At 34.4% G+C, this 27,599-nt stretch overlaps 1 protein-coding gene across 2 annotated transcripts in view; it reads right to left on the reverse strand.

Annotated features, from left to right (window-relative positions):
- Positions 1-27,599, reverse strand: part of CACNA2D1 (calcium voltage-gated channel auxiliary subunit alpha2delta 1) — a 347,921-nt gene that overhangs the window by 3,365 nt on the left and 316,957 nt on the right. For both annotated transcript variants that reach the window (XM_021543146.2, XM_021543144.2), the window contains 17 exons: positions 26,005-26,066; positions 24,290-24,366; positions 22,348-22,408; positions 20,466-20,563; positions 18,422-18,506; positions 18,148-18,210; positions 17,058-17,161; positions 15,705-15,791; positions 15,279-15,346; positions 13,953-13,991; positions 12,749-12,820; positions 12,173-12,325; positions 12,027-12,079; positions 9,124-9,179; positions 8,838-8,967; positions 7,573-7,685; positions 4,563-4,645 (listed from right to left, as the gene is read on the reverse strand). In XM_021543146.2, the coding sequence (XP_021398821.1) occupies positions 4,563-4,645; positions 7,573-7,685; positions 8,838-8,967; positions 9,124-9,179; positions 12,027-12,079; positions 12,173-12,325; positions 12,749-12,820; positions 13,953-13,991; positions 15,279-15,346; positions 15,705-15,791; positions 17,058-17,161; positions 18,148-18,210; positions 18,422-18,506; positions 20,466-20,563; positions 22,348-22,408; positions 24,290-24,366; positions 26,005-26,066 (1,404 nt within the window). The remainder of the gene's footprint in view (positions 1-4,562; positions 4,646-7,572; positions 7,686-8,837; positions 8,968-9,123; positions 9,180-12,026; positions 12,080-12,172; positions 12,326-12,748; positions 12,821-13,952; positions 13,992-15,278; positions 15,347-15,704; positions 15,792-17,057; positions 17,162-18,147; positions 18,211-18,421; positions 18,507-20,465; positions 20,564-22,347; positions 22,409-24,289; positions 24,367-26,004; positions 26,067-27,599) is intronic.

Here is a 27,599-nt window from a genome sequence, read left to right on the forward strand (position 1 = left end):
GTAGAACAATTTACAGTGGTAAACCAGCAGTTCTGCCAAGAACAATTTCTAAATATTGTCTCTGGAATCAGTTAATTCTTTTGTGTCCTAAGCTAAAACAGAAATAGTAGTCGCAAACAAGGTACAGTAAATCCTATCTAAATTAATTTTTTTCCCCATAGAATTTCACATTGTAATTTTCTTCTGTTCTCTGTTATCAAAACTACAAGAAATGTGAAAATATAAACTAAAAAAGAGGAGAAAAATCTTATTATGTGTTTAATTACATTAATTAAAACAATCAACAGTCCCCTTGAAATAAGTGGGATTCCATCCCAAATTTAAAACCAGATTGAGAAAAATGTCAGTTCTGAATGGTCTTCAAAATGTTTCTTTTAAAAACACTTCCCCTCTTCTTGAGCTTTAACAAAAGTTTTCAGCTGTTTCATGTTAATGTTATTTTTGAGATTTCTTCTAAAGTATCTTAAAACAAAGATATACAGCATTGTTTTATCTTCTCTTTACATTATCTTATCTTTACCTCTTCTAGTGCAATTAGACACTGAACTATTTTTAAGCAGTTTCACTGAAATTTTCCAGCCCATGACATTAATCACACAAATCCTGAATACCAGATCAGCTGGGGATGTCCTCTCTTTTGTCTTCAAAATTATGTCTGTGTGTAAATTCTCTTTGAAGAGAGACAGAATTGTAAAAGAAATTGGAAAGAATTGTTGTAAGTCGCTTTCATTTCACCAGAAGTGTTTGAGAAATTTCTTGCATTAATTACATCAAATTTCCCTGCATGCTTGAGGTAGAGAAGTGTTAAATCCAAATGTCAACTTCTTCAAGTCATGCCTTACTATGACAACTTTAGATAAGGCTGTTTTACATCACATGCTATGAAAATTATTCAGCACTTTCAGGATGTAAATGATTGCTTTTAAAAACCATATCTTCATTTTTAAGTATCAAAATAACATACTCATTGCTGTATATCAGCATTTTGTTGAAGACACTGCCAGTCCAAAATTTTAAAAATACTCTTGGAACTATAAATACATATATACATGTATACTCTAAGGCTATAAACATACTTGTTACTCATTTAGAAGTGCTCTATAACTATCTGATGAACTAAAACTTTTTTTAAAATTATAATAAATTCATCAGAACCCACTGTGCTACTGTGACTTATAAAAGGGTAAAACAACATCTGCCCAAAGAGCTTCTGATGTGGCTTTTGACACCAATGGATTACCTCAGTTATACCTTTTATAAACATGTATTTTAAATGCTTCATATGACCTGGTGAACACCTTTGCTTTTATTCAAGAGTAATTTCCAAAAGGTGTACAGCTCCCCATGCAAAGACTGGGGACACAGGCAATTCCATCAAGATGTACCCAGTTGCCTGGACTGCCAATCACCCTCAAAGCTCCCACTGACATACTTAGAAGCTGATGGAAGTAAAACATTCCCAGTGGGAGCTAAAAATGTGTACAATTATTTTCTTTATTCTCAGGTATGGCAGAAAAAACCAGTGTGCATGTACAAAGTAAGAGTAAGCCATCTGAGGCAGTGATAATGACTATTTTGTTATCCTTGATGAAAAGTATAAAACCTGCCAGGTTAGTGAACCTGATCATCTGGATTGTATCTGTGTTGGCTTCAGTGATTTTAATATAACTACACAGATCAATGTCCAGAGAGAACCCATTTCCAAAATCACAAAGTTATTAAAAACAAGATGGATGAACAAAATTACCTTTATAACTTTCTGTTGCCAAAATCTTATCAGCTAAAATTATATTCTGGGTGTTTCCCCACCTTAAGTAGAAAGCACATTTTGGACATAAAGCATTCAGCTCAAGGTGAGTCTCTGCTCCTTCATGTAAGTTGGACACTAGCTTTTTAATTAAAGAAAGCTATGAGCAGAGCAAATTGCATGAGCAAGAACATGAGATGTTAATCTAGATTTTAATGTGAAATTCTATTGGCTTAAAGAAAGGCCTTTCACCTTTTCCTACAACCTTTCGCTACGGCTGTGCAAGTTCCTAGGTGTGCAAGAAACTATATTATTTAAATACATAATAAGAAACTTCAAAATCACTCAAAAAATAAACTGTTAAACAGAATATAAAGATTTTTTTCATTTATGTTCAAGATATAATAATTGAAATTTCTCTTAAGTATAGAGAGAATATAAATTACAGTGAAAATGACTGTTTTAATTTCAATTAATTTCAATATTTTATTAATTTTCAATATTTCATTACACTAACTCTGAAAAATGCCCTGTAAGCTTTTGGTTCTGCCTCAGTTTGTTTTACTTTGATAGATATGTGAGTATCTCCCTCTAGTGGTTTTCAGAACAATGTTGATCAGAACCCCCTTCAGACACATTTTTTGCTCTTTAGCTCAGCAGTTCTCTTGCAGAACATCCACTTGCACAGCAACCCATAATGCATCCCACACCATCAAATGCAACACAGTCTAATTGCCAGGGCTGCAGTTGGAAACCCCAGAGTCTGCACTTGGTCAATATACAGGAACTTACATAGTTAATTAGAAGCAAAACCTCACCTTCTGCTGTAATCAGACAATTCATATGTTTAGGTCACCAAAAATTAGAAGTAAAAGAATATTATTTTACTGAATTCCTAGCTTAACCAAATTGATGCACACCATTTTCTTCCATCACTAACTGTTCTGTTCATTCTCAATAGCAACACTCACACATAACACTCCTCCCTGCCACCCCTAAATAAAGCTTTACTTTCACAGGTATGCTGTATCTTCTATTTGCTTTGTGTCTTTTTTTTTTTTTATCTGTGAAAAAACTTTCTTCTTCTGTTCATTTTAAAAAGGACAAGGGAAAAACGCTTAGAAGTGAAGGAAGTGGACTCAGCTGGTACATGTGCAATCTCAAAGAGCCAACCATATAAATCCAACAGGTTGCTTTGCCTTTGTATGCTCTGTGGGAGAGGCCCTCATGTTTAGTAATTGTGATTTATAAGGCTCCAGACAGGTTTTTTTTTTTTTTATATTTAGCTTCCCTTAATATTGCAACAGTAATTTACTCCAGATTGTTGCTTTTGGGACTCGCTTCATTCTGTTTTCTTTTGTATGTTCAGTAAGTAAAAAAGTCTGCTAATCTTTTAAGCCAAGAACAAAACAAAAAATTAGAGAAAGTAACTGACCATCCACACCACATGAAAACTTGCAGAAAAATGAAGATAGGAGCGGACATCATGGCAGAGGCACGACTCGTTGTGCATATAGGCTGATCCTATTAATAACGGGGCAAAGTAGCAAGTAGAGGAAAGGAAAGAAAACACAGAAAAAAAGACATACAAGATGAGATATCATGCAGATTGCTGGCAGTTAGCAGAGTTAATGTGAAAGCATCCACCCAAGAGCAAGAGATTCATAGCAAATTTTGCAAATAAACTTAATCAAAACAATCCACTGTTACAAAACAGATGACTTACACACTGATCAGCACATCAAGCTAGTGAGCAAGAGTTGTACTTTCACACACAATCATATTAGGATGGTTTGGATTATTTACAATGGCTGGATAGATTTTGGATTGGTTTTCAACTTTGTTTAATCTTTATTGACCAGTAAGAAGACTTCCTTTTTAAAATAAAATTCAGTTACTAGAAAAAAGGCATAGAATACCAATTCTCTAAACTTTTTAAATATTACTGACATCTCAGTAATTGTGCCTCATTACAAGAAAAGCAGAAAACACACTGGAAAAAATTTTGGTATACAGCAGTTATAGACAACTAAGTGCATTGGTCTGGGACAATCTTTCCACTGCATAAAATGCAGAATTGCATGAGGCATCAAAAATGCATTTTTAAATTATATTGTATCTAATGGCAGGCATTTCTTTGTTCAGTACTATTTGTCTTGAGATTTATTCTGAACAACTTGAATTCAGCATAATCTCTTTTGTATCTTTGAAAGGTAACATAGAAAAAATATTAAAAATAATTTAGATATGTGGCACAGTTATAATTTTTCTCTTTCAAAACTAATACATTCAACACAGTACCAAACAGCATAGTTTTGTTGATTTCAGTAAAGCAATGCACTTTTAAACCTGCTAAGAACATGACCTAATGGCACTACAATTTGTCAAATTAGAAACAACATCTTGAAATATATATATAAAATTTTAATAATTTGACAATAATTTAAATAATATTTGGAAACATTATAGTAAAAATACTACTTCTTAGCCAAGATTATTGTATACTTGTGCAAGCCATTGAAGAACTGAATTTCAGAGCACTATACACAGACCAACAGCTTTACAATCACTGATGATGCTTTAGTGGGAATCGTGTGTGAAAGTGTGATGGTTATAGGACAGGCAGATAAGAAAGCAGCTGTTAATTTATGTCAATTGAAATAAAGTGGCTATGGTCTAGAGTGAACAGTATGTTTAGTGATCAAAAGGTTACCAGGCACCAAGGTACATTTAAACACAGTTTTCACTGATCATCTAAACCTGCTCTACAGTTGTTTTTAAACATAGTCTTAAAGTCTTACAACTTCAGTTTTACCTGTTTGGCTTCATCAAAACAGATTTCGGGACCCTTTCTGTATCTAGGTTGTTTGACCATTTCACAAGGATTTGGCCCTTCATCTGTTTCTCTGGTTAAGGAGTGTCACTGTTTTTCACACATTGTACATGAGCAGGATCAACATTCTGTTTTTATTTTTACGGCAGGAGAGAAGATTTACGCTAATTCATATAATGCTGGAACAAACATCAATATTCACTGTTCCTTGTTTAAATTCAAGAAACTCAACCCAACCCAACCATTTAGATAAATCAAAATGAAATACCTTTTTTTTATACTGATATAATCAAGAAAATAAACCTCCTGCAGAACTTTTTAGAGTACTTTCAGAACCATAAACAGAAATAAAAGCTGAGTTCTTTTAACATTTTCTGTATTGCCTTTTTTATCATTGCATAAATATTTCAGACAATATTTCATAAAGCAGTAAACTTTCAATTATGTTGAATAGTGATAGTTTATGTTATCACTGAGTGACTGCTATAATGAAGATACACAGTAAAAGCAATGAACTTCTTTTGGAAAAGTAATGTCATATACAGGTTGAATATAGCAGTGAAAACTTGTAAAAACTACTATGGGTACACTTATGTTGCCCCAAATATCATAGAAAAGATCTTGCCACTGTAGGCTTTGTAATAAATGACAGGAGAACTACTGAGATCCCATCAGCATTTCAGGGATGAAGGCAGACAGAGAAAATGCTGTCCCTACTACCAGCAGGAGAGCAAGAGGAGCAGTGACATGCTATTGTGTAGCTAACTGAATATATGAGGTACTGCTTTAGCTCACATCTCTGAAATCTGAAATTGCTGGTGTTAAAGTGTACTTCACACTGTACTTCACATGTGCCACTGGCTAATGAGGCATTGCAGCAGCCTTGAAAGGCATGGGTATGGCAAACTGCAAAACAGCCTTCTGGTGAAACCTGCGTATGTTACCATTCAGTATGTTAAGCTTTTTTTTATTCTGCTCTAGGTAGTACACATATTAAATCTATTACAAGAATAGAGAGCCAGAACTTATCTTAGTAGCTCTAATTTACACTCAAAGCAATCCTGTTCATGCACTACCATGGAGTAGTACAGCAGCTTCAGTGCAACAAGTGGAGAGGCCAAAGGGAAGAGAAGGCAAGATGATGGGGAATTTATTTCTGGAGATCTGCATCTGCCTTCATTCAGATGTTATCAGACTCATCTCTTCTTTTTTCAGCTGTGGCTCAGCTGAAAGGGAAGTTGAAACACAAAAATATTCCAAGAAACTGTGCATAAGCAAAGCTGTACCAGCCAAAAGGAAGCAAAGTGTAATAATAATCATCTAAATAGCACCCAAAGGTAATTTTGTCTGCTTGGGTGTTGTTATGCTACATCTGCATTTCACTATGTACCTTAGTTACAGAAAAGAATTGAGTAGCTTAGTACTGCACAGTTGAACAAAAATAAAATAGTTCCTTTAGTCTATATAAGCCTCCCCAGCTGTTCTGACTGCCATTTTAGGTAATCTACTTATTTCTAGTAGTTTTGGCTCCACAGGGAAATGCAAGTCATGTGCCCTTTCCCATTCATCATGCTTCATTTTCTATAGTGAGTGCTGTCCATAAATTCAGACAGTGGAAAGAGTTGATCATGGACTGAAGCCAATTAGAATATTAGGCTAAGTTTACATAGTTCTGTGATGACACCCCAATGTAACTTCCTTTTCAGCCCAAGCGTAGATGGAATTCCAGTTTTATTAATGTGGCAATGAATGCATTGCTTGTGCCAAAGAAACACAGTCATCTGTACCACCATCTGCTTTTCTTTCAGGAGTGGGAGAGGCTGTCTCCACTAACTTCCTGTCATGGATGGAGGTATTACTAATTGTTTTCCTTGTTCTGTCACAGTAATCCAAATTATGGTTTGATTTACCACTTCTGGCACACTGTCCTCAAGCCGACGTAGAAGAGAATGGCTGAGGTGCAATTCTTCTGATCTAGAATGTGTATATTGGTTTTATGTATTTCCATCACCACAGCTGTCTACTGTGAACAGGCTAAAGCAGAGAGATTGTCATAGAGGTGGTTGTTAATTAAAACAGTTTTTCACATGCTTTTACCTTCAATGCTTGTGTTGCAAGAACTCTGCCCGGCATGTAAGTCTCCAGTCAGCTCTGAAGAAATTCTATAAAGCTGGATGAACTCTAGCCTTTGATGGCTAATGCAATTTCCACAAAAAGTAAACTCATCTTTGACACTGGCATACACTAAAGTGCCTTCATCAACTAACCAACATGCAGCATCTCAACTTTTCATGACCAAACACTCTTATCCTGGCTTTTTTTTTTTTTTTTTTCCTCTAGACAGACATACCCTTGTCTTTTCTAAAGGTTGAACAAACCCAGGACACTCAGACTTTCCTTGCTTGTGCTCTCAGATGCCAACCTCCTTGGTGGCTCTACACTAGACTCACTCCTGTATGACAATGTGGTCCTGGGAAGCACACAGAATTCCAGATGTGGTCTCACCAGTGCTGAAGAGTTGGGATGGATCAGCTCTCCTTGTCTGCTGACTACATTCTTGCTGTCATAGCCTGGGATGTGACCAGTCCACTTCTCTGCAAGGCACAGTGCCAACTCACAGTCAACTTCTTGCCCACCATGAACCTCCAGCTTTTTTCTGCAAATCTCTCTGTCACTCTCTCCCTAGCCTGTCCAACTGGGCAATTATTCTGTCCTGGGCCCAAGATTTTGTATCTGCTTTTTTTGAAACTTAAGTTCCTGTGAGTCCATTTCTGTCTAAATTCTCACAAACAATAGCTTGGCTCTCTACCTCAATGATAGCCGCTTCGTGTGATTTGTGGTATCACACACAAATACCTGCTACTTCAAATATCCCAGTGGCAACCATGGTAATAACATAGATTAAGTGGGTTGTTTCTCCCCAAATAGATTCCAGTATCTCATAGCCAAAAATCAATCCACACTACTAAATAACATGATTTTTAAAGGATACCCGGCTTCTCCGCTTGCATCAGTGGCTTTGGGTCACAGGAACGGCACAGCAGTTGGCTGTCACTAATAATGAACACTAGATTGGTGTTTGAAATCTTCTCTGCGTGATAAAGTCTGGAAAAAAAGCCAAAAAAAACATTTCCGTTGTACCCTTTTTCAACTAGACTTGTTAGTAGTAAAAATGGAAAAGAGCATAAAATTACTTTAATTGAGTTAATAGCTAGCTCTGTACTGCTACTGCAGTAGCTGTACTGAGAAATAACATCAGTTCAGCATCAATTAACAGAAAAAAAACCCCCACAAAAACAAACAAAATCCCAAAACATAAACCTCTCTGTAAGAAGGGTGAGAGAGAAGCACGGGGTATACATGTCATGTATTGGATATGTATTTGTTGTATTTTTATGTTCATATAATTCTGCAAAAGGTATTTAAGATAGTAGGGTTGTTTTCAGTTTATAAATAAACTCAACACATACTAGCAACATGGAGGAGAAAGTATGGAAGTTGAAAATATGTATTTTGGCTGTCTTCACATTCTCCAAAGCTCTCTTTCTTTCCTGTCTTGAAATATTGTCCTTTTTTTGTTTGAATTTTGGCTATTAATTCTAATTTCTAAGATTTTCTAAGATTTTTCTAAGATTTTCAGAAGCTCAAAATGTGTGCAAAACCCCAGCAGATTCTTGTATGAAACAGAAATCTAGGTCCAAGATGCTATGTTTCTGAAGTATACAATTTTTTCCACTTATTATTAAATATAATCTTCAATAGGCCTCCTTATGGTGTCTGGAGAATAATTCTTTAAATAAAAAATATAATACCTTCATTTGCTTTATCAGACTCCTAGCTCTTAAATCATGAGCACTATCAACTACAAGATAAATTATAAGATAAATTACATAATCTTCTTAACTGTGAAAAATTCTGATACATAACCAGATTAGAGAAGATCATATCCCTTGGAATATTGCAGAATGCTTTTAAAAGAAAACAAACTGAGACAGAGATAAAAATAGAATGTTCATGGACCACAGACTATAAAGCAAAAAACCGACTAAAACATTTCTACAATTCTTTAATTATTAAAATTAATTCTAAACAAATAAAAAGAGAATGCGATTTGCCTGCCTCTACTCTTCTCTGTCCTGCTTATGTAAGTTTGGTGATATTAATCCAAAATACATTTTTGCTTCTTATAATAGAGTCTCTATATTTTGTAAAATAACTAAAATCCCAAAGTTATTACTTATATTGAAGAAATTTTACCTGGAGCAGTTTATACAGTCTACAATCCCACCAAAGGATTTATCATTGTTTTCAAAGAAATATTGAGTTTGCTCAGTGATACAGCTTGTTTTAGGCAGGGCAGCACCGAAATCATCGTCTTCCATATCAGCTGATATAAAATAAATAAATTAATTCATAAACAAAAAACAAACAAATAACATTTTTAAGTCATAGGCATAATGGGGAGACCCAAATATGTCCCCTGGCTCAGATTCTTACCTTTTACTTCACTCAAAGTTGACTCTTTTACGTTCTTTTGACTTACCTGCTTCAAGGAACCGTGGAAAAGTCAAGCTCAAAAACAGCTGCTGTAAGATAGACCTGAACACAGAAAGACAATATATTTATTTTCAGAGGCTCTTTTTCTTCTTTGTATTTTAATGGATGTTTAAAAAAGTATTCAAATATAAGTCAAAACCATACTTTAACATTAATTCTTGCATTGCAATAATTTTTTTATGCTTTTGACAGTTATCAAAGCTTTGTCTCTTTAAACCTTCCAGTATGACTCTGGTTTTCTTTTCCCACATTTTCACAGGTCTTTCCCACTAATCTTTTCTTCTACTATTCAGATTTGCTGTAATGTGTGCCCAAAAGTCATATAATGGAAATGTTATTGCACTATCCCTGGAGGTGAAAGAGGCATGTTGGTGTTTCTCTACAACTGGAACCCCTTTCTAACACACTCAGGGAACATAATCCTGAATTAGATACTTTACACTGATTAAGTTTCATTAAATCTTTGAGAAGGAGATCAACACTGGTATACTATATTTTAAAAAGCATTACTCTAACAGTTGAGTTTTAAAATAATCTCTATTCTCACTGTTGAGGTATGCACTATATTTTCTTCCTATATATGTTGCCAAAATACTTAAGCTTAAAGAGCGCTATTTAATTTTTTTTTCTTCTCTAATGATGAAATTTTTTCCAATTTTATTTACTTAAAGTAGGTACCAGCTTGCCACACATACAGACCCTTTCTCCTCTAACAGCCTGCCAAAACAGGAAGTGCAACAGGTATATTCTTCTCCTTAACCTTCCTAAGTTGTATTTTCCAGTTGTCAAGTTTTAGGCTTGCTTCTACCCACAGATATGACCCAATCTCATCTCATTCTGTTCTAATACTTGTTCTACAGAGAGAAGGGACTGTATAACTTCATTCAACCTGAAAATTATTCTCCTTTTCTAGTGTGTTTCCTGTGTAAAGAAGCTGAATTTGCCTCTCACCTTCCCCATGGAGGCATTCCCTGAAGGAGTTCTGGATTCACATCCAAGGCTCTGTGCTTTGAATCATCAGAGGGACTGCACAGAGCAGTTATGGATCAGAAGAAACCTGATTCTATTCAATAGTGATGCAATTTGCTGACAGAAAATAGTAATCCTTTGTAATGGCTTACCTCAGAATTTACAGGGAACTGAACAAAAAAGGCAGCCTGGGAAAACTCCTAAATCTCCTGACTTAAAGGAGCATGAAGGAGAAATGACACGTACTCTCTTAAACAAATGCTGATGTATCCCATATAAATTCTGAAAATGATAGCTTACACCTTTATCCCACATTTTTTGCCTGAAACACTATAGCTTTCTTTAATAACCTGGTTTCTCTTATTTCTCTGTACTTGCTTTTGCCAGGTGCCTCACTGAATCCACTTCTTGGCCATCTCTTTTCACTTTGCTTGCTTAATGGCCTTCTCTGCCTGCTTCTGACCTAGATTCCATTAAAAACATGGCCATTGTAAAGTACTTTAATGTTGTGCTTTCAAGTTAAACATCACACAAAATAAAACTCAGGTCTAAATTGAGACCAGACCACTGAGTCTGATTTGAACACTGATAAAGTGAAGTTTCTCTGCTTGAAAAGAACTCAAGTTTCTCTTCTGGATTATTGCCCATCTCCAATTTTTGAAGCTTGCTGTTGCCCAAGAAAACCAAGATTATTTATCTTCCTGTTCACTAAATGTAACCAACAATAAAAAACAACATACAGTCTTCATAGTACTTCTGTGAGAAAATTACTATACAGCTTTTCAGCTGCTACATATTTTAACTCTTAGTTTCATAAAGGAGGTAATTTATTCCAGTTTGGTAATTATTAAAAAAAAACCAAAAACGTATCATGAAGCTTTAGAACAAGGACCACAGCAAAAGCATCACATCAATGCCAGTTATTTATTCCCATGTGGTGCTGAGGGAAGTAGCTGATATGAGTGTCAATTGCCATGGCTCTGAAAAAGGTAAAACACCCCACCTGAGCACTGTGTCAGCTCTGCAGTCCTCAGCACAGGAAAAACATGGGTCTGTAAGCGGGTGCAGATGAAGGCCACAAAAATGATCAGAGCAATGGAATACTTTTGCCATAAGGAAAGACTGAGAGAGTTGGGGTTCACTCTGAATAAAAGGAGGCTCCCAGGAGAGACTTCTTTGTGGCCTTTCATACTTAAAGGGAGCTTCAGTATTGAAAGTTGAGGACAAACTATAGCAGGACCCATTCCAGTAGGATGAGGGGTGATGGTTTTAAACTAAAAAGAGGAAAGATGCAAGGAAGATATTTTTTACAATGAGGATGTTGAAACACTGGCACAGATTGCACAGAGGTGGAGATGTCTCATCCCTGGGAACATTCAAGGTCAGGTGGGATGGGGCTCTGAGCAACCTGATCTAGCTGAAGATGTGCCAGCTCATTGTAGAGGAAGTTGGATTGGATGACCTTTAAAGATCCCTTCCAACCCAAATGATTCTATGATTCATGTATTTTGTAAAATGATTCACTGAAAAGCAAATATTGATGTTCTTAGGACTTCTTGCTAGAAAAAGTCAAGGATGATATTCTGAAATAGGCAACGAAGTGATCAGTGATTCAAAATGTGATAATTTAGACTTCACAATTGCCCATTATACTCAAACCATTAATCCAAATTCTGCTTCCTGAAGCTGATTTTGTAGTCACAACACACAATCACAAAACCTTTAAAGAGCAGTTTTTAATTGAACTGTTGACAAAAGAGTCATGTTTGAGACATAGCTAAGAATTTTCATGAGGAGAAACTGCAGAAACAAAGGGTTCAGAGAACTTTTATGGAGGAAAAAAATCCAAGTCAAACAAAGTTTCGACCCACTGAATAATTAGAGTTTGGGTATAGAGATTTCTTACACACTCATACTTACCAGGCTGCTGCTGAAGCCCACCATCCAAGCTGCAAAATATCTGTTATTGTAGGCTGGGAAAAATAAAAAACAAGAGGTTATTTTATTTGTATAAACATGTGCAGACTTTCAATGGATTTTCAGTCACTGCAGATGGGACTACTGACCACATAAGCAGAACGAAGTCCAGCTCCTTGCTTTGGTTCTTCTTCGGGATCACAGACTGACTGATAGTCATAAGATTTGTTAAAGGCATACAGGGACATGTTAATCAGGTTTCTCATCAGGCCAGGATCAATTTCACCAAAGAATCTTCCAATCTGATGGGGGGCAATACAGAGAGATAAGGTAAAATATTTCCAAGTGTTTTTCTTGTAACAAAGTGCACAGTTCTAAATTCCCCAGTTAGACAGTAACTGTTAAATGTAGTATCAATGAGACCTGGCCTGGGGAAGAGCAAGAATATGAGAAGGAAGGTGTGTGGATAACACACTTGTCCTCACCATCTTAATTCCATTGGCAGCCTACCAGCCTAATGGCCAAGGACAAAGAATGCAACTTGGTAAAAAGTTTGGCTTCTTCATCTATAAAGAAAACTGTAAAAAAACACTAACAAACCCCCTAGTATTGCTGATCCAGCAATATTCATAAAACTTTAGAGTAAGTTGAAAGTTAAATGTTTTATTTTTCTCTTTAAACCTTCCTGGTGGTTTTCATGTTCTGTTCTTAAAGAATATACATACCTGTTGTGTATATTCATCTCGATTGGACATCAAAAGAAATCCACCATCATCAAGGATAACACAGTCCACATGCTATTGTAAGAAAGTGAAATATGTTTACAGGAAAGATTTGTCAATAGAACACTCTGTAAGAAGCTATTTTTTTTTTCCCAAGACATCAGAGTATCTTCAAATCACAAACCAATAGCCAAGGGCCAATTTTAAGTTATAATAATTAGTATTATCAGTATAATAAAAGTTTGAACAGATCAAAGGCTTATTTGTGGCTTAATTTCATAAAAGTTGTTTTGCAAATTCTTATTTGCTCAATACTTTGTTAGTTCCAAGAGTGCTATATCCTTATTAAATCTGATTATAATTGGAACTCAGTTCATAAGGGGCTACAACTTCTCATGTACTTCAGCCACGTTTAAAGTACTTTTCCATTTGCAGCTTTCAATGGTAACAATCGTAAAGGCAGACTCCCAGCTTGCTTGGCATGATTATTTTCAGTTGCCAAGGACTGTAGTGGGATTATTCCAGGTGTCAGGTGCAGCAATGGGAAACCCACAGATTCCACATGCTTTGCACTTTGTAAAAGATCCTTGCAGCCAGAGACTGGAGAGATAGCAATTAGGTCAAATCGATAACTCCCCACAGTACCCTTTCTGCTGTAATCCTTGCATTTAATGATCTTCACATTACTCAAAAGAACTCAGAAGACCTGAGCACAGAAAAGCTTTTAGGCACATGGCAGAACCTGATATGGTGACAGCCTCTGGGTCTGGGCTCTGCTGAGTGGCAGCAGAGCTATGGAGTCTGATCCTGAATGTGCTGGGAACCAATGACTGTGGAAAGGCACATTACGGACTTTGGTGCTTCTAAGTTTGCACTTGCCCTTCTCTGAACTACTCTTTTTTATAATTTTAAATTTCTTTTTTCCTCAGGATTATGACATTTTTTGACATATCATTCTCTATTATTTTTCCTGTATATTTTTCTTTACACTTATTCTCATAACTTCATCACCATAACCAGTTTACCTGATTTGATGCCCTCTTCCCCCCTCCCCCTCCTAACGTTCATCTTTCTCAAGACACAAACAACTAAGCCCTGTTTTCTGTGAAATTGACTCTTAAATAATAGTGATAGAATCTGTCTTAGATCTAAAGAAGAGTGGATTTCAATACTTTGTCAGATATTCATAAACTGAACATTTTCTTACCATGCTATTTCTTTCACAGCCACAGATTTCACTGTTGCACTAAAAAAGAGAAGTATGGTTATCTTCACAAAAATGTTACAAAATAAACTGCATTTTGAAGTTATATTAATCATTCAAGACAAGAAAAAAGTATTCTATTTTCAATATCTGTATATAAACTTAAATTAATTTTGAGTGTGTACCATTTATGAAAATTATCTCTCTGAACAACCTCTATTCAGTAATTATCAATATCACAATCTTGACTGCCTTTCCCCAAGGACTCTGATACAACTCCCTTTACAAGTATGCTCAATATACATAAATAGTTTGGAGGACTTGTCAGGGTGTCAGTGATGTGAGCATAAAGTAAACCAGAAAGAACAGTGCTCTCACATGTTTGGAGTTTGGAAGGAAAGGCTTCTAAAGTATCTTTTTAACCATGAAAAACTCCAAAGCATGGGAATCCTATGTGGTAAAGGAAGCCCATTAACCCAGCTGGCTTCTATGGCTTTGATTCCTAACATGCTTTTTCATGTTCTTGCAGTATGTGTACACATACACACACAAGTGTGTCCTTGCATTATGTCCTCAGCAAAACAACTACCAAGTGATGCTGGAGTCATCAGCATTCTTTCTGAAATATTCATCCTACTTTCCATTTTTCACTTATGTAATTTTGTCCTTAACTGTTCTGACACTTGGAAATTCTTTGCCTCTCCATTGAGCTACAGCTCCAGTACCCAAACCAGCCAGACTCTCTTATTGATTCCCTAAACATACAACCAGGCAAGCAGCATTGCCTCACCCAGTAAGAAGCATAAATTTCTTAATTCTGTGCCTTTCCTTCCACAATTCAGTATCAATTCCGTATTTTCATTTACCCTTTCCTCCTTCCCATTTACACCTCAGATGTATTACACGTTAGATGTATGGAATGAAATGGTTAAGCATCTATTTCATTAAGTTCTGTTAAAATGCTGTGATGTTGGTTGCAATATTAATCCTTAGTGTTCACTGCTTAGCCATCTGGGATATTACATTAAAAAAGATTCACCAATTGTTTTGCAGATTTTATTCCCTGCTGCAGCATAATCTTACTACTAGCTAGAATATGTCATTTTTCTTTGTCTTATCCATGTTTTATAATTATGAAAGCAAGACGCGTACAAAATATGGCCTATTTCAACATAAATTTAGTTTGTGCATTTGGATGATTTAAATATCACAACTACTTGGCAGTTGTGCACCAGTGTGACTCTGGCACAAAGAGACAGTAAACCTATTTGCATCGGAATCTTTGAGAAATGCAAATAAAGTTCAAAAAAGACTTGGTCAATTGCTTACCAGGCTCTTGATTGTGGTTTTTGTGAAATTATCCATCCAGCTGGTTGCATCAATTTTTATTCCAACAACTAACAAGAAATACATGAAAGTTTTCTTTGGTTAAATGAAGCAAAAAAAAAAAGGTAACTCTATAATCCTAAAAAAGGGGGGGAAATTATAAAGACATCAAAATAATTGAACTGGAGAAGGATAAAATACAATTTTTGTTCAGTTGTCTGATCACCAACACCATTCATGAGACTAATAAATTAAACACTCTTACTCAAATGCAAACAGATTTCCACTAGAAAGATTAAATCTGTCTCAGAGAAAATAATGTTATTATAAAGTGAAGGTCCTTTGAAATCTCAATTAAATTTCCAATTTGCTGTTGAGCAACAACCAAATAACTAAAGTATTTCAAGTTTCAGTACCACTCTATGTTACCTGCTGGCTTCAGAAGCTTCCCATCAACTTGTATTTCCACAGCCTTGCTTACCATAATACCCGATTCATAGCTATTGGCGCCACTTTCTGACGGTATAGAAGAGAAAAAAGAGCAAACAGAAAAAGAAGTTAGGGTGACATGAAAGCTTCTTTGTCTGAAACTTAAATCTATTGTTATTCAAATAGCAGAATGATTTTAAAAAATCCTTGTTCCAAAGCACTGACCCAGCTGCAGTACACATTTATCACCTGTGATAGCTTAGATTACTAACACTGGCGTGACTAAGAAATATATGTTTTCTTTTTCTTCTTTTTTGTTTACTTTTCTTTTTGTTCTTTTTGACTACTTCATAAAGTTACTATAGCCTTTTCTTCTGCAAACAGAGCCATGAATACTTGTACATACGTGAGCAGCTCTGTTAAAACCTGGATCAGAACCAAAGATTTCATCCTGATGTTATCTGCCTATTTTTCAATGCAGGGTATACTGACACCACTCAGTAATGCACAATTTCTGCTCTGATAGACATGACACTGTTTTCAACACTGCTTAATATGAAAAGCTAAGTTAAAAGTAGATTCTCTGAAGCTGTTTGAGGAGCAAAAAAGGTTTCTGAGAATTTTATTAATTAACATCTTTATATTTTACTGAGAAAAAAATGCAATAAATAATTATGATATAACAGCAGTGAAGGCTCCCATATGTTTAAGAGAGGAGTATGTGACCTGTCGTAGCATCTGTTTTTTGACACACTTGAGAAGATTAATGTTGCTCAAATCAATAAGGAGCAGTTGCTACTGTGCTTATATAGGTTTTAAATGTCACAACATCTCAGACCAACTGACTTCGGTGAGTAAGTGCAATTGTAAATAGAATTAAAAAGTGAAGTTTTTACTAAGTAGTGGTGCAGTGGATGGAGTTGTGGACTCTGGACCCTTATGCCTGGTCCCCTAAGTCAGTGCTGAGGGTGCTGAGACAATATACAGGACTCAGCTCTGTTAAGACTTTAGGTAATGGTATTATGAGTGCAATTTTATTTCACTTTCTGTTAAAATAATTCTGCCAAATTATCTCTTTAAAGCAGTGTTAGAATACACTGAATGAACACCAGTAATCTGTATGTTTTCACTTAGGTTAATTCTGAGCACACAGGGCCACCAGAGTAGTTGAAAAATTATGATGACCTTGTTTAATGTCTCCTAGCTTTTCCTTAATAATGGATATTATCCCAAAATTTCTTTCCTTATGAAGTGTCACACTTGAATCTTTTGCCAGTGACCTCATCTGGTTTGGGAAACTTCCACTGACATTGAACTAGCTAGCTGTGATATTTCTAAATCGTGATGACTTACTGTTGTAGTATGGAGCTGTGAAAATATAGTTGTCATTATCTAAACTCCTCTTATAGAAGCTGACTTCATAAGTTTCAGCATTTTCCAACCAATCTTCTCCTGCCCTAAATTAAAAAAAAAAAAAGGATCAAAAAAAGACAGTTTATTGCCTCATTAAATCTGTGCTGTAGCTTGTTTTCTTTCAGTGTTTCACAGTTGGAAAACATGAGATTCATTCTTATAGTCCTCAGGATCTGTCAGTTTTCACTGGTTAAAAGACAGGTGTAATCATTAGAAAAACACCAAACAAACAAACTTTGAGAAAAAAAAGAATTATTGGTATCCTTGGAAAACCACTAACTTAGTCTCATCACTTTTAGATTTGTTGTGACAAACATAACTGCAACAGTACTTACAACAAAACCTAAAGTAACCTCTACAGCATGTGCCATAATTTAAGATTAATCCTAGAAGATTTTACATCATGAATAATTCCAAAATAGGAAAGAAACTCACTTGGGAATTAAAATTCATTGCCATTTTCACATTTTTGGGAAACACAGAATAACATAAGAAAATAGATAAATTTGCCATTTACCAGTAGATCTGTACTGGTTCCCTCACTATTCCCAGTCACTCCTGGGGGTATGTCTATTTTATTGTATGTCAAATTTCACATTCCCTTTTTGTCCTCTGATAATGATACATATTTCTCTCTTGAAGTCCCTGGACCTTTAGGTATGATCTTAGTCTAAAAAAAAAATATATATATCACCCACTACTTTCCAGTATCTGCATCCTGAGTGCTTAGGAGTAATTAGGAATTAGCATCGTCTCACTGCTACCACAAATGCATTGCATTTGCTGCTACTCTGCACTGATTAGAAACTTGGATTACAAGGGCCTGCTGTGAAAATAATGGGATAGATCAGTTTCAAGCAGTGACACAGGTAAAATAAAAAAAACCCAAGACATTAGATTAATTTCATAGAGATCAATTCAGATTAGACCCTAGGAGAATATAGCTTTTCATTCAATAAGGCCACTCTTCAACAGCCCACCCTTTCAGGCTTCAAAATATCATATTATACTCTTTTGTAATAATTCTTACCTTTTGGGAAACACTCTAGTAATTCCACCATCTGTAACAACAAATCGTGCAACAACTCCATCACTGTAAATAAAAATAAGATTCAAAATGAAAACTGACTGAAATTCTCACAAATTTCTATGTCAAGCGTTGCCATTAATGTGCATAACTGTGAATAAATACCTATTTTCCATAACATTAACTGCATATCTGTATATACACCCAGATGTATAAGATTTTGTTTTCAAACTCTGAAATGTATAAAAAAATCACAGTCAATAAAATGAATACTTACAACGACAGTTTATTCCAATAATTTTGGGCAAATTCATTTGTTAATCCTGCATCCAGCAAAACTCGAATGACCATGTCAATATTACCTATCAAAAGAGTTAAAAAGTAAGTAATCTGTAACCATATGAGATGGAGTTTCAATAAAAGACTAAACTGAAATTCTGAATTGTCAAGATTCTCCAGCCACAAAAATTTTGGTTGTTGGTATTAGACATTCTGCCTAACTTGAAATTATGTCAGGTAATTAGACTTAGATAGATTGATTGAATTCACCTAAACATTTTCTTTGTATCCTAAAAATGTGTCTTTGTGTAACAGGAATAAGGAAGGTGGTCAGGGTATAAGCCACAGCTTTGCAAAGCCCTTAAAACTGCAAATTAACCCATTTTTAAAGCACGTGATCATTAAAACACTTTTTATGTCAGTTGATGCAAGGAAACAACAATTCCTAATGAAATTCAACTACATTATAAACATATTTAAATCAATTAAGTCCCAAGCTCTCAAATAAAACACATCTGTCATCTGAAAATTGATACAGGGAAATAGATTCATTTTGAATCAGTAGCTTATATGGAAATACCATGCTTAAATTTGTTTTAAAAGGTGGTTTGAAGTCAGTGTTTCTCAACCACCTTTTTCAATAATACTTTAGCAGAAGATTATTTAAATGTAGGGATTTTATTTGTTATTTCTTATGAAAAGCATTTTTAGCTGACACAATTTCTATGGCCACTCACTCCTTTAATACTGTTAACACTAGTTGCTAAGGAGACTATTTTTAACGTAACTTAATTATTTGAAAAAAAAAAAAAAGAAGGAAAAAAAATTGCTACACATTCCAAATTGAAATACAGCAATAAGTGGATAACATTGTGGAATAATTACTTACTAAGCACTACTACATACTAAAACATCAATAAATGTGTCTTCAATATTTGCCTATAGTAAATATTACCCATGAATTTCCATTCTTTATTCAATTTTATTAAATTATCAGCAATTGTTTTAATCATTGGAGGTGAATGTTTTCATTTCCAAGACTGAGTCAAGGCATTCAAGTAAAATTTCAGTCAGTCAGCAATGTGTCAATGAATAAGATTATTCTATTAAAAGAACACCAAACACCCACATGTGGACACAAAAAATATCCTTTAGTGAGAAGGGATTGTATCTAAGTAGACATTCCTTCAGTTACATGGTCTAGCACAGAGATTCTTTCTGAGCTGATCAGTTATCCCTGACAGCAACATGCCAAAAAGATTTCAGAAAAGCAAGACCAGAAAAAAAAAAAAAAAAAAAAAAAAAAGGTTATTCCAAGTATTTATAAATTACTAATAATGATAAACAGATATGTATGTACTAAACCAAACCCAAAACCTGGTATTTTTTGAGAACAAAGCATTAGCACCTTACTGATGGTAATAACTCTTCATTTATTCTAAACAGAGCTTAAGGCTCAGTCGCAAAATATTAATTAATCCTTTCCCAAAGCCCAGCGCTTACCACTGCACAGTTACATGGATCTCTGGTCTTAAGCTACTCAAGCCCAAGTGAGATCTCTTTAACCAATTTGTGAACCAGCAAAATAACTTCTTTATCTTTTATTCTGGCTATTGGGTATTTCGGTCTTGGACTTCTTTTCTTTACTTATTTTGGAATAAAATGACAAGCAGGTTGGACATTTCATTACAAGGTTTTGAGTCTGTTTGAGACTTTGGCTGCTACATTCAAGTTAGAAATTATAAACTCAAAAATATTTTGACTGTATTAAAATTAAACATTATTATTTGAAGCTTGAGTAAAATGCTGAGAGGAAATATGGAAAATACAGGATGCATAATGCCCTACAAACTTTCTTAAATAAAGCCAGAACTTGAAAACTTGAAAACTAATTTTACACTCTCTACTTTGGATAGAAAATCCCAACACTAAGATACATTTCTACTTAAAAAGACAAACCCACAAAATTTGAGCATGAACTCTCATCCATAAGAAGGTGTTTTCCTAAGGAATTATTTCAGTGATGTGAGAAGTGTACTTACATGATGAACTGGTTGGACTATTTCTGTCAATAAATTCATTGAAATTTAATAGAAATTCAGTGTTGTTTTCTGTTTTTTTTACATCGTTACAGTATTCTCTGAAAAACAACAAAATATCAGTTTTTTCATATTATTTTCTTGTGCTTTTAAAGCAGAGACAATTTAGAAGTCCAAGCAGGCTTGTACAATTATTATGAAGTAGCTGGTACTGCTGTGTCAATTGGCTATCATGATCAGTACTTAATGGTTACCATAACCATTATTCAGACATCTAAGGAAATAAGGTGTTCAAATGCCTGCCTAAGCACTTGTTAAGATTTGGATTGCAAGAAAATTGCTTGCATGAAATAGTGAACAGATTTCCAGAAAAAACTGAGGAGTAGTGTAGGACATATTAGGACCTCAATGTCTCTACACTAAAAATATGCCAAATGAATTTAAATTGCTCCTGGGTTAAACTATTCTGGAAAGTACCTGGACTGCTGGTGAAACACAGACACCCCATGCTCAGCTAAGGTCAGATTTACAGGTTAAGATCCTATCCTCTGAGAAGTTTTAAGTGCAATTTTATTAGGGTACAAATCACATGAGCATATCAACGCTCTTTGCTTTGACATATGCAAAACAGATAAACAGTAAACTCCTGTCCCTTATGAAATGAAATAAAGCAATATATCATTGGGCAATTCACTGAATGCAAGCAAGCAAAATAGAGGTCACTGGGCATTTTGGAGGCAAATATTATATGATGAGGGGCATTAAACAACTTTAATTAAAATGTAAAGAGTGTTTAGCAGTAAAGCAGGGGGCTCTCTTTTTAAAATGAGCTTTTATATTAAGTTAATTTTGCACACAAAAGAAGTGTGTTCCAAGTATTTCATGTGACTAAAATATCTTATTACCCTTTATTTACTTCATCATAACCCAGAGATACCACAGGTAGAATTTACCTTACTAGACTTAGATTCACATTTAAGCAGAGCTACATATCAAACAGACTTTATTCTGTAAGACAGTAGGGACTTGCTGGAAGTTGTATTTGGTACAATTAATTCTCAATAAAATCAGTCTTTCAGAAAAATTAAATTAAAGAGTTAAACTATGATTTTTAAGACAGAAGACATTTTAAGACATTTTATGATGGAAGACTTCATATATTCTTATATATTAATATAAACACTTCATACATATTTTTTTAAGATAGAAGACTTCATAGAAATCAATCAATTAATTGAAATCAATCTATTAATAGAAATTTAAAAGTATAAAGAGATTTATCAGATAAAAAAAGTATGCAACAATTCTCAATTATCTTAACTGTACAGCATTTCCTTTAGTTATCATAACTATAATTTAGAGGAACTCAGTTTTTAGGAAGTCTTTATCATACCAGGTTTCCCTTGCAAACATAATTTTAAAAGGGGAATAAGAACTGCAGAATTTCACATTAAAAATACAAAACCTCAGGGAACTAATGAAGTTAATAAATTTTCAATTATTTAATAATATTCAATTAATTGAAAATTAACTAATACTTAAGTAATAGAGAGCTTTGAAACCCTTTGGCTTAAAGTTGGGAAACACGCTGTGGTAAGTATTATGAAACCTATTTTAAAAATAGTTGTAAAATCTTAGAAGTCAAAACCACAATAAATGCCCTGATGTGAATAAGTTTTCCATTAAAATATCAATACCAGTTTTTACAGCTCTCAGACAAATATGAGCAAAAATCAGAGCCTGAAGATGCTATTTGCATTCCAGCATGATAAAAGATTGATAATTTGTTACCAAATGAAGATTTATTGGTCAAATCTGTATTCTCCATGTGCCAATAATCAGATCAGATGCAGAAATAACATTTATTACTGGGAAATCAACCAACCTTGGTGCTAAAAATGTGTAGCCAACTTCATCAAAATGATCATGCTTCAGTGATTCTGTAACTAAAAAGATGAAGACTAAATACCAAGTAAGTAAACTGGAATTTTTGCCATTGTTTCTCTTATCAAACTATTTGGCTAACTTTTGCATGCATCCATGAATTTAGAAAGAAAAGTTTGAGACACTTTCCCCCTAATAAATTCTATGCTTCTCAGTATTTTGCAACATAGAAGAAATTACTTGATTATTATATACAGCATACAACTGGAAACAGTAAGATAATATCTTGCAATTTATTTAAGGAAGACATTTTATTATCATAGCAACACAAAAATAACTGAGATATTTTCACTAGAAGTAAACTATGATACAAATAAATATTTGTGACACTGAGTTGTTAAAACATCAAGAAAAATACTTCTAATATTTTCTGCAATAAAATGTAAAAATTTAAATCATAGTAGCATCACTGTAAATCCTATTGAAAAATATGGCTTTAATAGATGATATCACTGAACACTGATAGGACCAGACAAAGAAGGATTACAGATTAGCAACATATTAAAATGTGCATGTAAACAGAAAAATACTTCACTTTTGTTTTTCCCTTTCTATTGCTATGGTACCCAATGATCATGAGGAAAATCCTGAGATGAGGAATACAGAGGAGAATATCCAGTGGGAATAGAAATATAAGTGAAAAATATCAACTGCAGTAAACAGAAGGAAATTGAGCAACAAGAATATACTTGCCCTTTGCCACTATCCATCAGAAAGAGAAAGCAGGGAAACAGAAAAAAACAGGGTAAAGCACAAGGGGTCACAAACCAATATTTTATTCAAACAGCCCCCTGAATAAAAATATTGTACATAGATTCAAAGGTTCAATTTACATACAACTGTAGTCTGGAAAAAAAAGGACAAACATCTCTGAAGACTGAAGAATAGGTTCTTAGTTATTTCTCAGTACCTTCTATACACTGTGGTTATTTCAAGGGTCTGTTTTTCAGGTTTTATTGATACAAGTGCAAAACCAGATGATGTAATTCATAAAGAGAATCATATTCTCTGCTTAAAAATTTAATTTAAAGTACTCAGTATTGGAAAAAGTTACAAAATAAATCACTGATTATAAAAAGTTGCTCTATTCTTCTTTATATGTGGGAGCAATGATAGAGGAGAGTGATGTAGTGCTAACCAAGTTTTCCCTAAACTAACAGTATCTTTGCCTCTGAGGTTTTAGTGTTTTTCAAACTTTCTATTTAACTACATACTTGCTCTAAATTTATCATAACACCTGGATAAAGTTAAAAGGCTGTGCTTGGTTCTATTTTGTCTACTACCTAGACTATAATTAAGCTACATCTAATGAAAAAAAAACCCTTTGAATACTGATGTGTAATTTTCAGCTATCACTTCACAATCTGTAAATGGTTTGAAATCAGTCTAATATAAACTACAATGCAAACATCCACTAAAATTATTTGTAAAAATTGAAATAAAACTTAATTGCAACCCAAACCAAACAGGGCTTTTGCATCATTCTAGCAGAGATAATTTAATCTAAATATTACACTGTAACAAAAATACAAAAAAAAAAAAAGTTATACTCTTATAGTCTATATCACTATATTTTGCTAATAAAATGAAAAATAGCATCCAGACCCTTAAAATGACAGCAATAGAGGATACATAAAGCAATGATTCTATAGGTACAGAGCAAGGGGTAGGGATTGTCAGTGGAACTGACATGTCCGGCACATATTCTATTTTTATAGAATATTTTTTGCACCTCAGAAGTTAGAATCATTGCTGAAGATTTTGGGTACATCATGGTAACATCACTGAATTCCACAAAATTTATGAATTTCAAACATTGCTTTTTAAGTGAATCTGAGACTTGGCAATACCAGACAAAACCAGGGAATCTTTACAGTACTTACATCTGGCTAGAATTATAGGTTCATCTATTTTGGCTTTAATATAATAAAAGCTGTATGATGGTAACACCAGTGCCAAACTGCAACAGAAATGAGACAAGTGAAGCAATTATGTTATTTGCAGCAGTTTTCCAGTTTCAGCTTCTTTGTGTTTTGAAAGTAATTCACAGTTTTGGAATTTGGACTGTCATGAGATGAGGCAGACACACAGTGAAATCCCAGCCTCACACTTAGTAATAGACACAAGTATCTTTGTACCAATCATGATGGTCCCTGTGTTTATTTTGATTCTTATTTACACTTCTAAACACAAATGCACTTTTTAGCAGGTAATAAAGAATTTCCAAATAATTGCAAATAAAAAATTACATGATTTTGTGTCTTCCTCTGACACATGTAACATCCCAATGTAGTATGTCACGGTACTCACTGACTGCAAAAATATCACTTAGTACTGTGCTGATTTGCACACATCATATAACCAGAGACTCTCACTAATAACACAACAATCAGTATTATCCAGGAAATGCATCTGGCAATACTTGCATTCATATCTATTGCATTCAGGATCCCAAAAAAATACTTTATTTAATCATGCAGTCACCACTAACAATTATTGAACATAATTGCACAGTAATATTTTAAGATTTGCACAGCATTTGCAAAGTTTTCTTTTATATTAAACTTATTTTTGTTCAAAATATGTAGGAATTAGTTTTGCATCTAAATTCTAGACACATGTATAAGAGTTCAGTTCTAAAAATATATGTAAAGGACGGGAGATATGAGTGATCATTAAATAGGTATCATCAACTGCCAAGTAGTATCCTTAATTTTTACACTTGGATTTCATCTATGCAGAACTGCAACAGTTCTTAATGAAGAGCTACAGAAATTAACATTAAAAATCTTGCACAATTGACCCATAAATGAGCTGACCTTTAGTGACACATTTGCAGTTTATACAGAATATAAGCTGAATATTTAGTGATAGCCTTCCACCAGTTCTCCTCTAGGGAAATCAGTGGCAGTGTACCTGTCATTAACAGTTACTGCTAGCAGAAATTGCTAATTAAAATCTATAATTTTATGTTTAATAAGTTTTCTGCAAGGATACTCTGAGGATTTATTGCTATATTTCATGCCAGGAAGCTCAGGCAGAATTAAGAAGTCATGTACATCAAATGTATTTCTCTAGTGATTGCTAGATGGCAGTCTGAGAAAACTTCCTTTTCTTACAGAGTATAGAGGCAATTCAACAGAAAAAACCTAGAAGATCCTTGGTATATGTTCTGTTGTTAAAATTGATTTGCTTGGTTATACACTCAAAATAATGTTTGCATTCTCAGTGACTGTACACCTGTGCAGAAGACAACAGAAATTGGGATCCAACTTGTCGGAGGATTACTGTAATTCACCATAACAGAAATAGCATTTTGGTCAAAATTTGACTCAATATTTATACCATGTAGTTTTGAACTAGAGTGGTTTAACTTTCCTGAGACTTGCAAAACCTTTACTTGTTTTGGGTAATGTTAAGGAATGTTTCAACACTCCTTCTAATGTTGCTATGTTGTGTCCATAAATGAATTTAAAATAATATACACACCAGTGTCACCTTAGCTAGTATAAAAACTGTAATGCTAAAAATATTAACCAAAATTAACCAAAAGGACACTTAAATAAACAAAGGAAGTCAGTGAACAGAATTGAGTTACCTGTAATCAGTGCCGTTCACAGCAGTCCATGTATACGTTCTGTTTCCTTTATCAATATACCTCTACAAAGAGATATTGGTGAAAAATGAAATTATTAAACTAAGGAGCTTCAATAAATGTGACCTTTCTTTGAGAAATACTGTGTAAAATCAAGTAAAAATCTGATGTATTTCTATTTATTATTTTGCTAAAATAATGGGTTGAGCTGCAACTCCTTTCCTTAAATATATTCCAAACTTCTGTTTTGCAAAAAAAATCAACCATATAATTTCTACTGAACATTAGCAAAATTTAAATTTAAATAAAATCAGCCAAACCTGACCTGTAATTTTCACATTAGCCAGACCTATGCAAACCATTATTTGTGTGATTTAAATTTGATAAAAAATGCTTTCTCTTTTATGGATAATTATGCAGTTAAACTATGAAAAAATTTAAAAAAACCCTCAGTTACAAAAATACTTTGTAGGTAAGTCTTTAAAAACAAAAACACCCAAAGCCTTCTGACCTTTCAGGTCACAGCACCACTGGCTTAATGCATTTAAATTTGAATCATAACTAGAGGCACAGTCTGGTAATTCTGATTGTATAGGCACCCCCTGCTAAACATAACATGTGTTTCTAATCTAATTAGGAAGGTCTTGAATTTGGGAAAAAATTTAACATTGAAATAAATGTTTATTTTTAAATAACTTAATACATGAGGATAATCTTTACCATTTGTTTTCTTGTGGTATGAAAAATAGCATGATAAGCACAGTCCCACAGTTCCCCATAGATTTAATCATCCACCTGGCTGACATTGCTTTACTCAGTTTTCCACTTTGAAAGCTATAAGATTATGCCAGCTGCAACATATTATTACTTTAACAATCACATTTTTGTAAGTATGTCAGCATTGAAGGCTGTACAGCTGTTGCACTGCAACATTGCAAACACTGGAGAAAGGTACCACAGGCGTAACTCTAGGTTCTTTCTTTCCCTATGGTAAAAGGATAGTGAGAAAATGACCATGGCTTTGGAAAGAAGGTGACTTATACGACATTAATAAATAGAAACCCTCTCATTACCTGGCTGCTGCCTTTCAGTAAATCATGACAGGATAAATAATGTAATAGTCATTTTTGACAGAAAATGAAAAAAGATAAAAGCAAATCAGAAAGATGCATATAACTGTGTCTTGTACCCTGATACATTTTATATTTAAGATAAAAGGATAGTTGAAGAGATTCCTATCGAAGCCTGTTTATACTTAATGTGTACTTCAAGCTAAAATCAGCTGCTTGAACCTAGTGCTGGCAGGCCCTCCAAATCAGGCTGAGTGCCCCCACAAGAAAAACAGTGCCCAAGGTGGGAGAGGAGGGAAGGGAAGAACTGAGCTGTAATTAAATCCTGTTGCCACCAGCAATGCCACAGTGCTTGAAAGCAAATTGGCTGAAAGCTCTCTTCAAAGAAAACCCAGCAGCTAACACATCCTCACATCTCAAATCCCATTTACCTTTCCTTAGTGGGCAGACTGAGCCCATCCCATCCCCAGCTGATCACTGCCAGGGAACTCACACATGCTATTGCAGCTTCTGTGACCCTTCAGTTTT

This window comes from Lonchura striata, chromosome 5 (assembly GCF_046129695.1).
Source record: "Lonchura striata isolate bLonStr1 chromosome 5, bLonStr1.mat, whole genome shotgun sequence".
Lineage (NCBI taxonomy): Eukaryota > Metazoa > Chordata > Aves > Passeriformes > Estrildidae > Lonchura > Lonchura striata.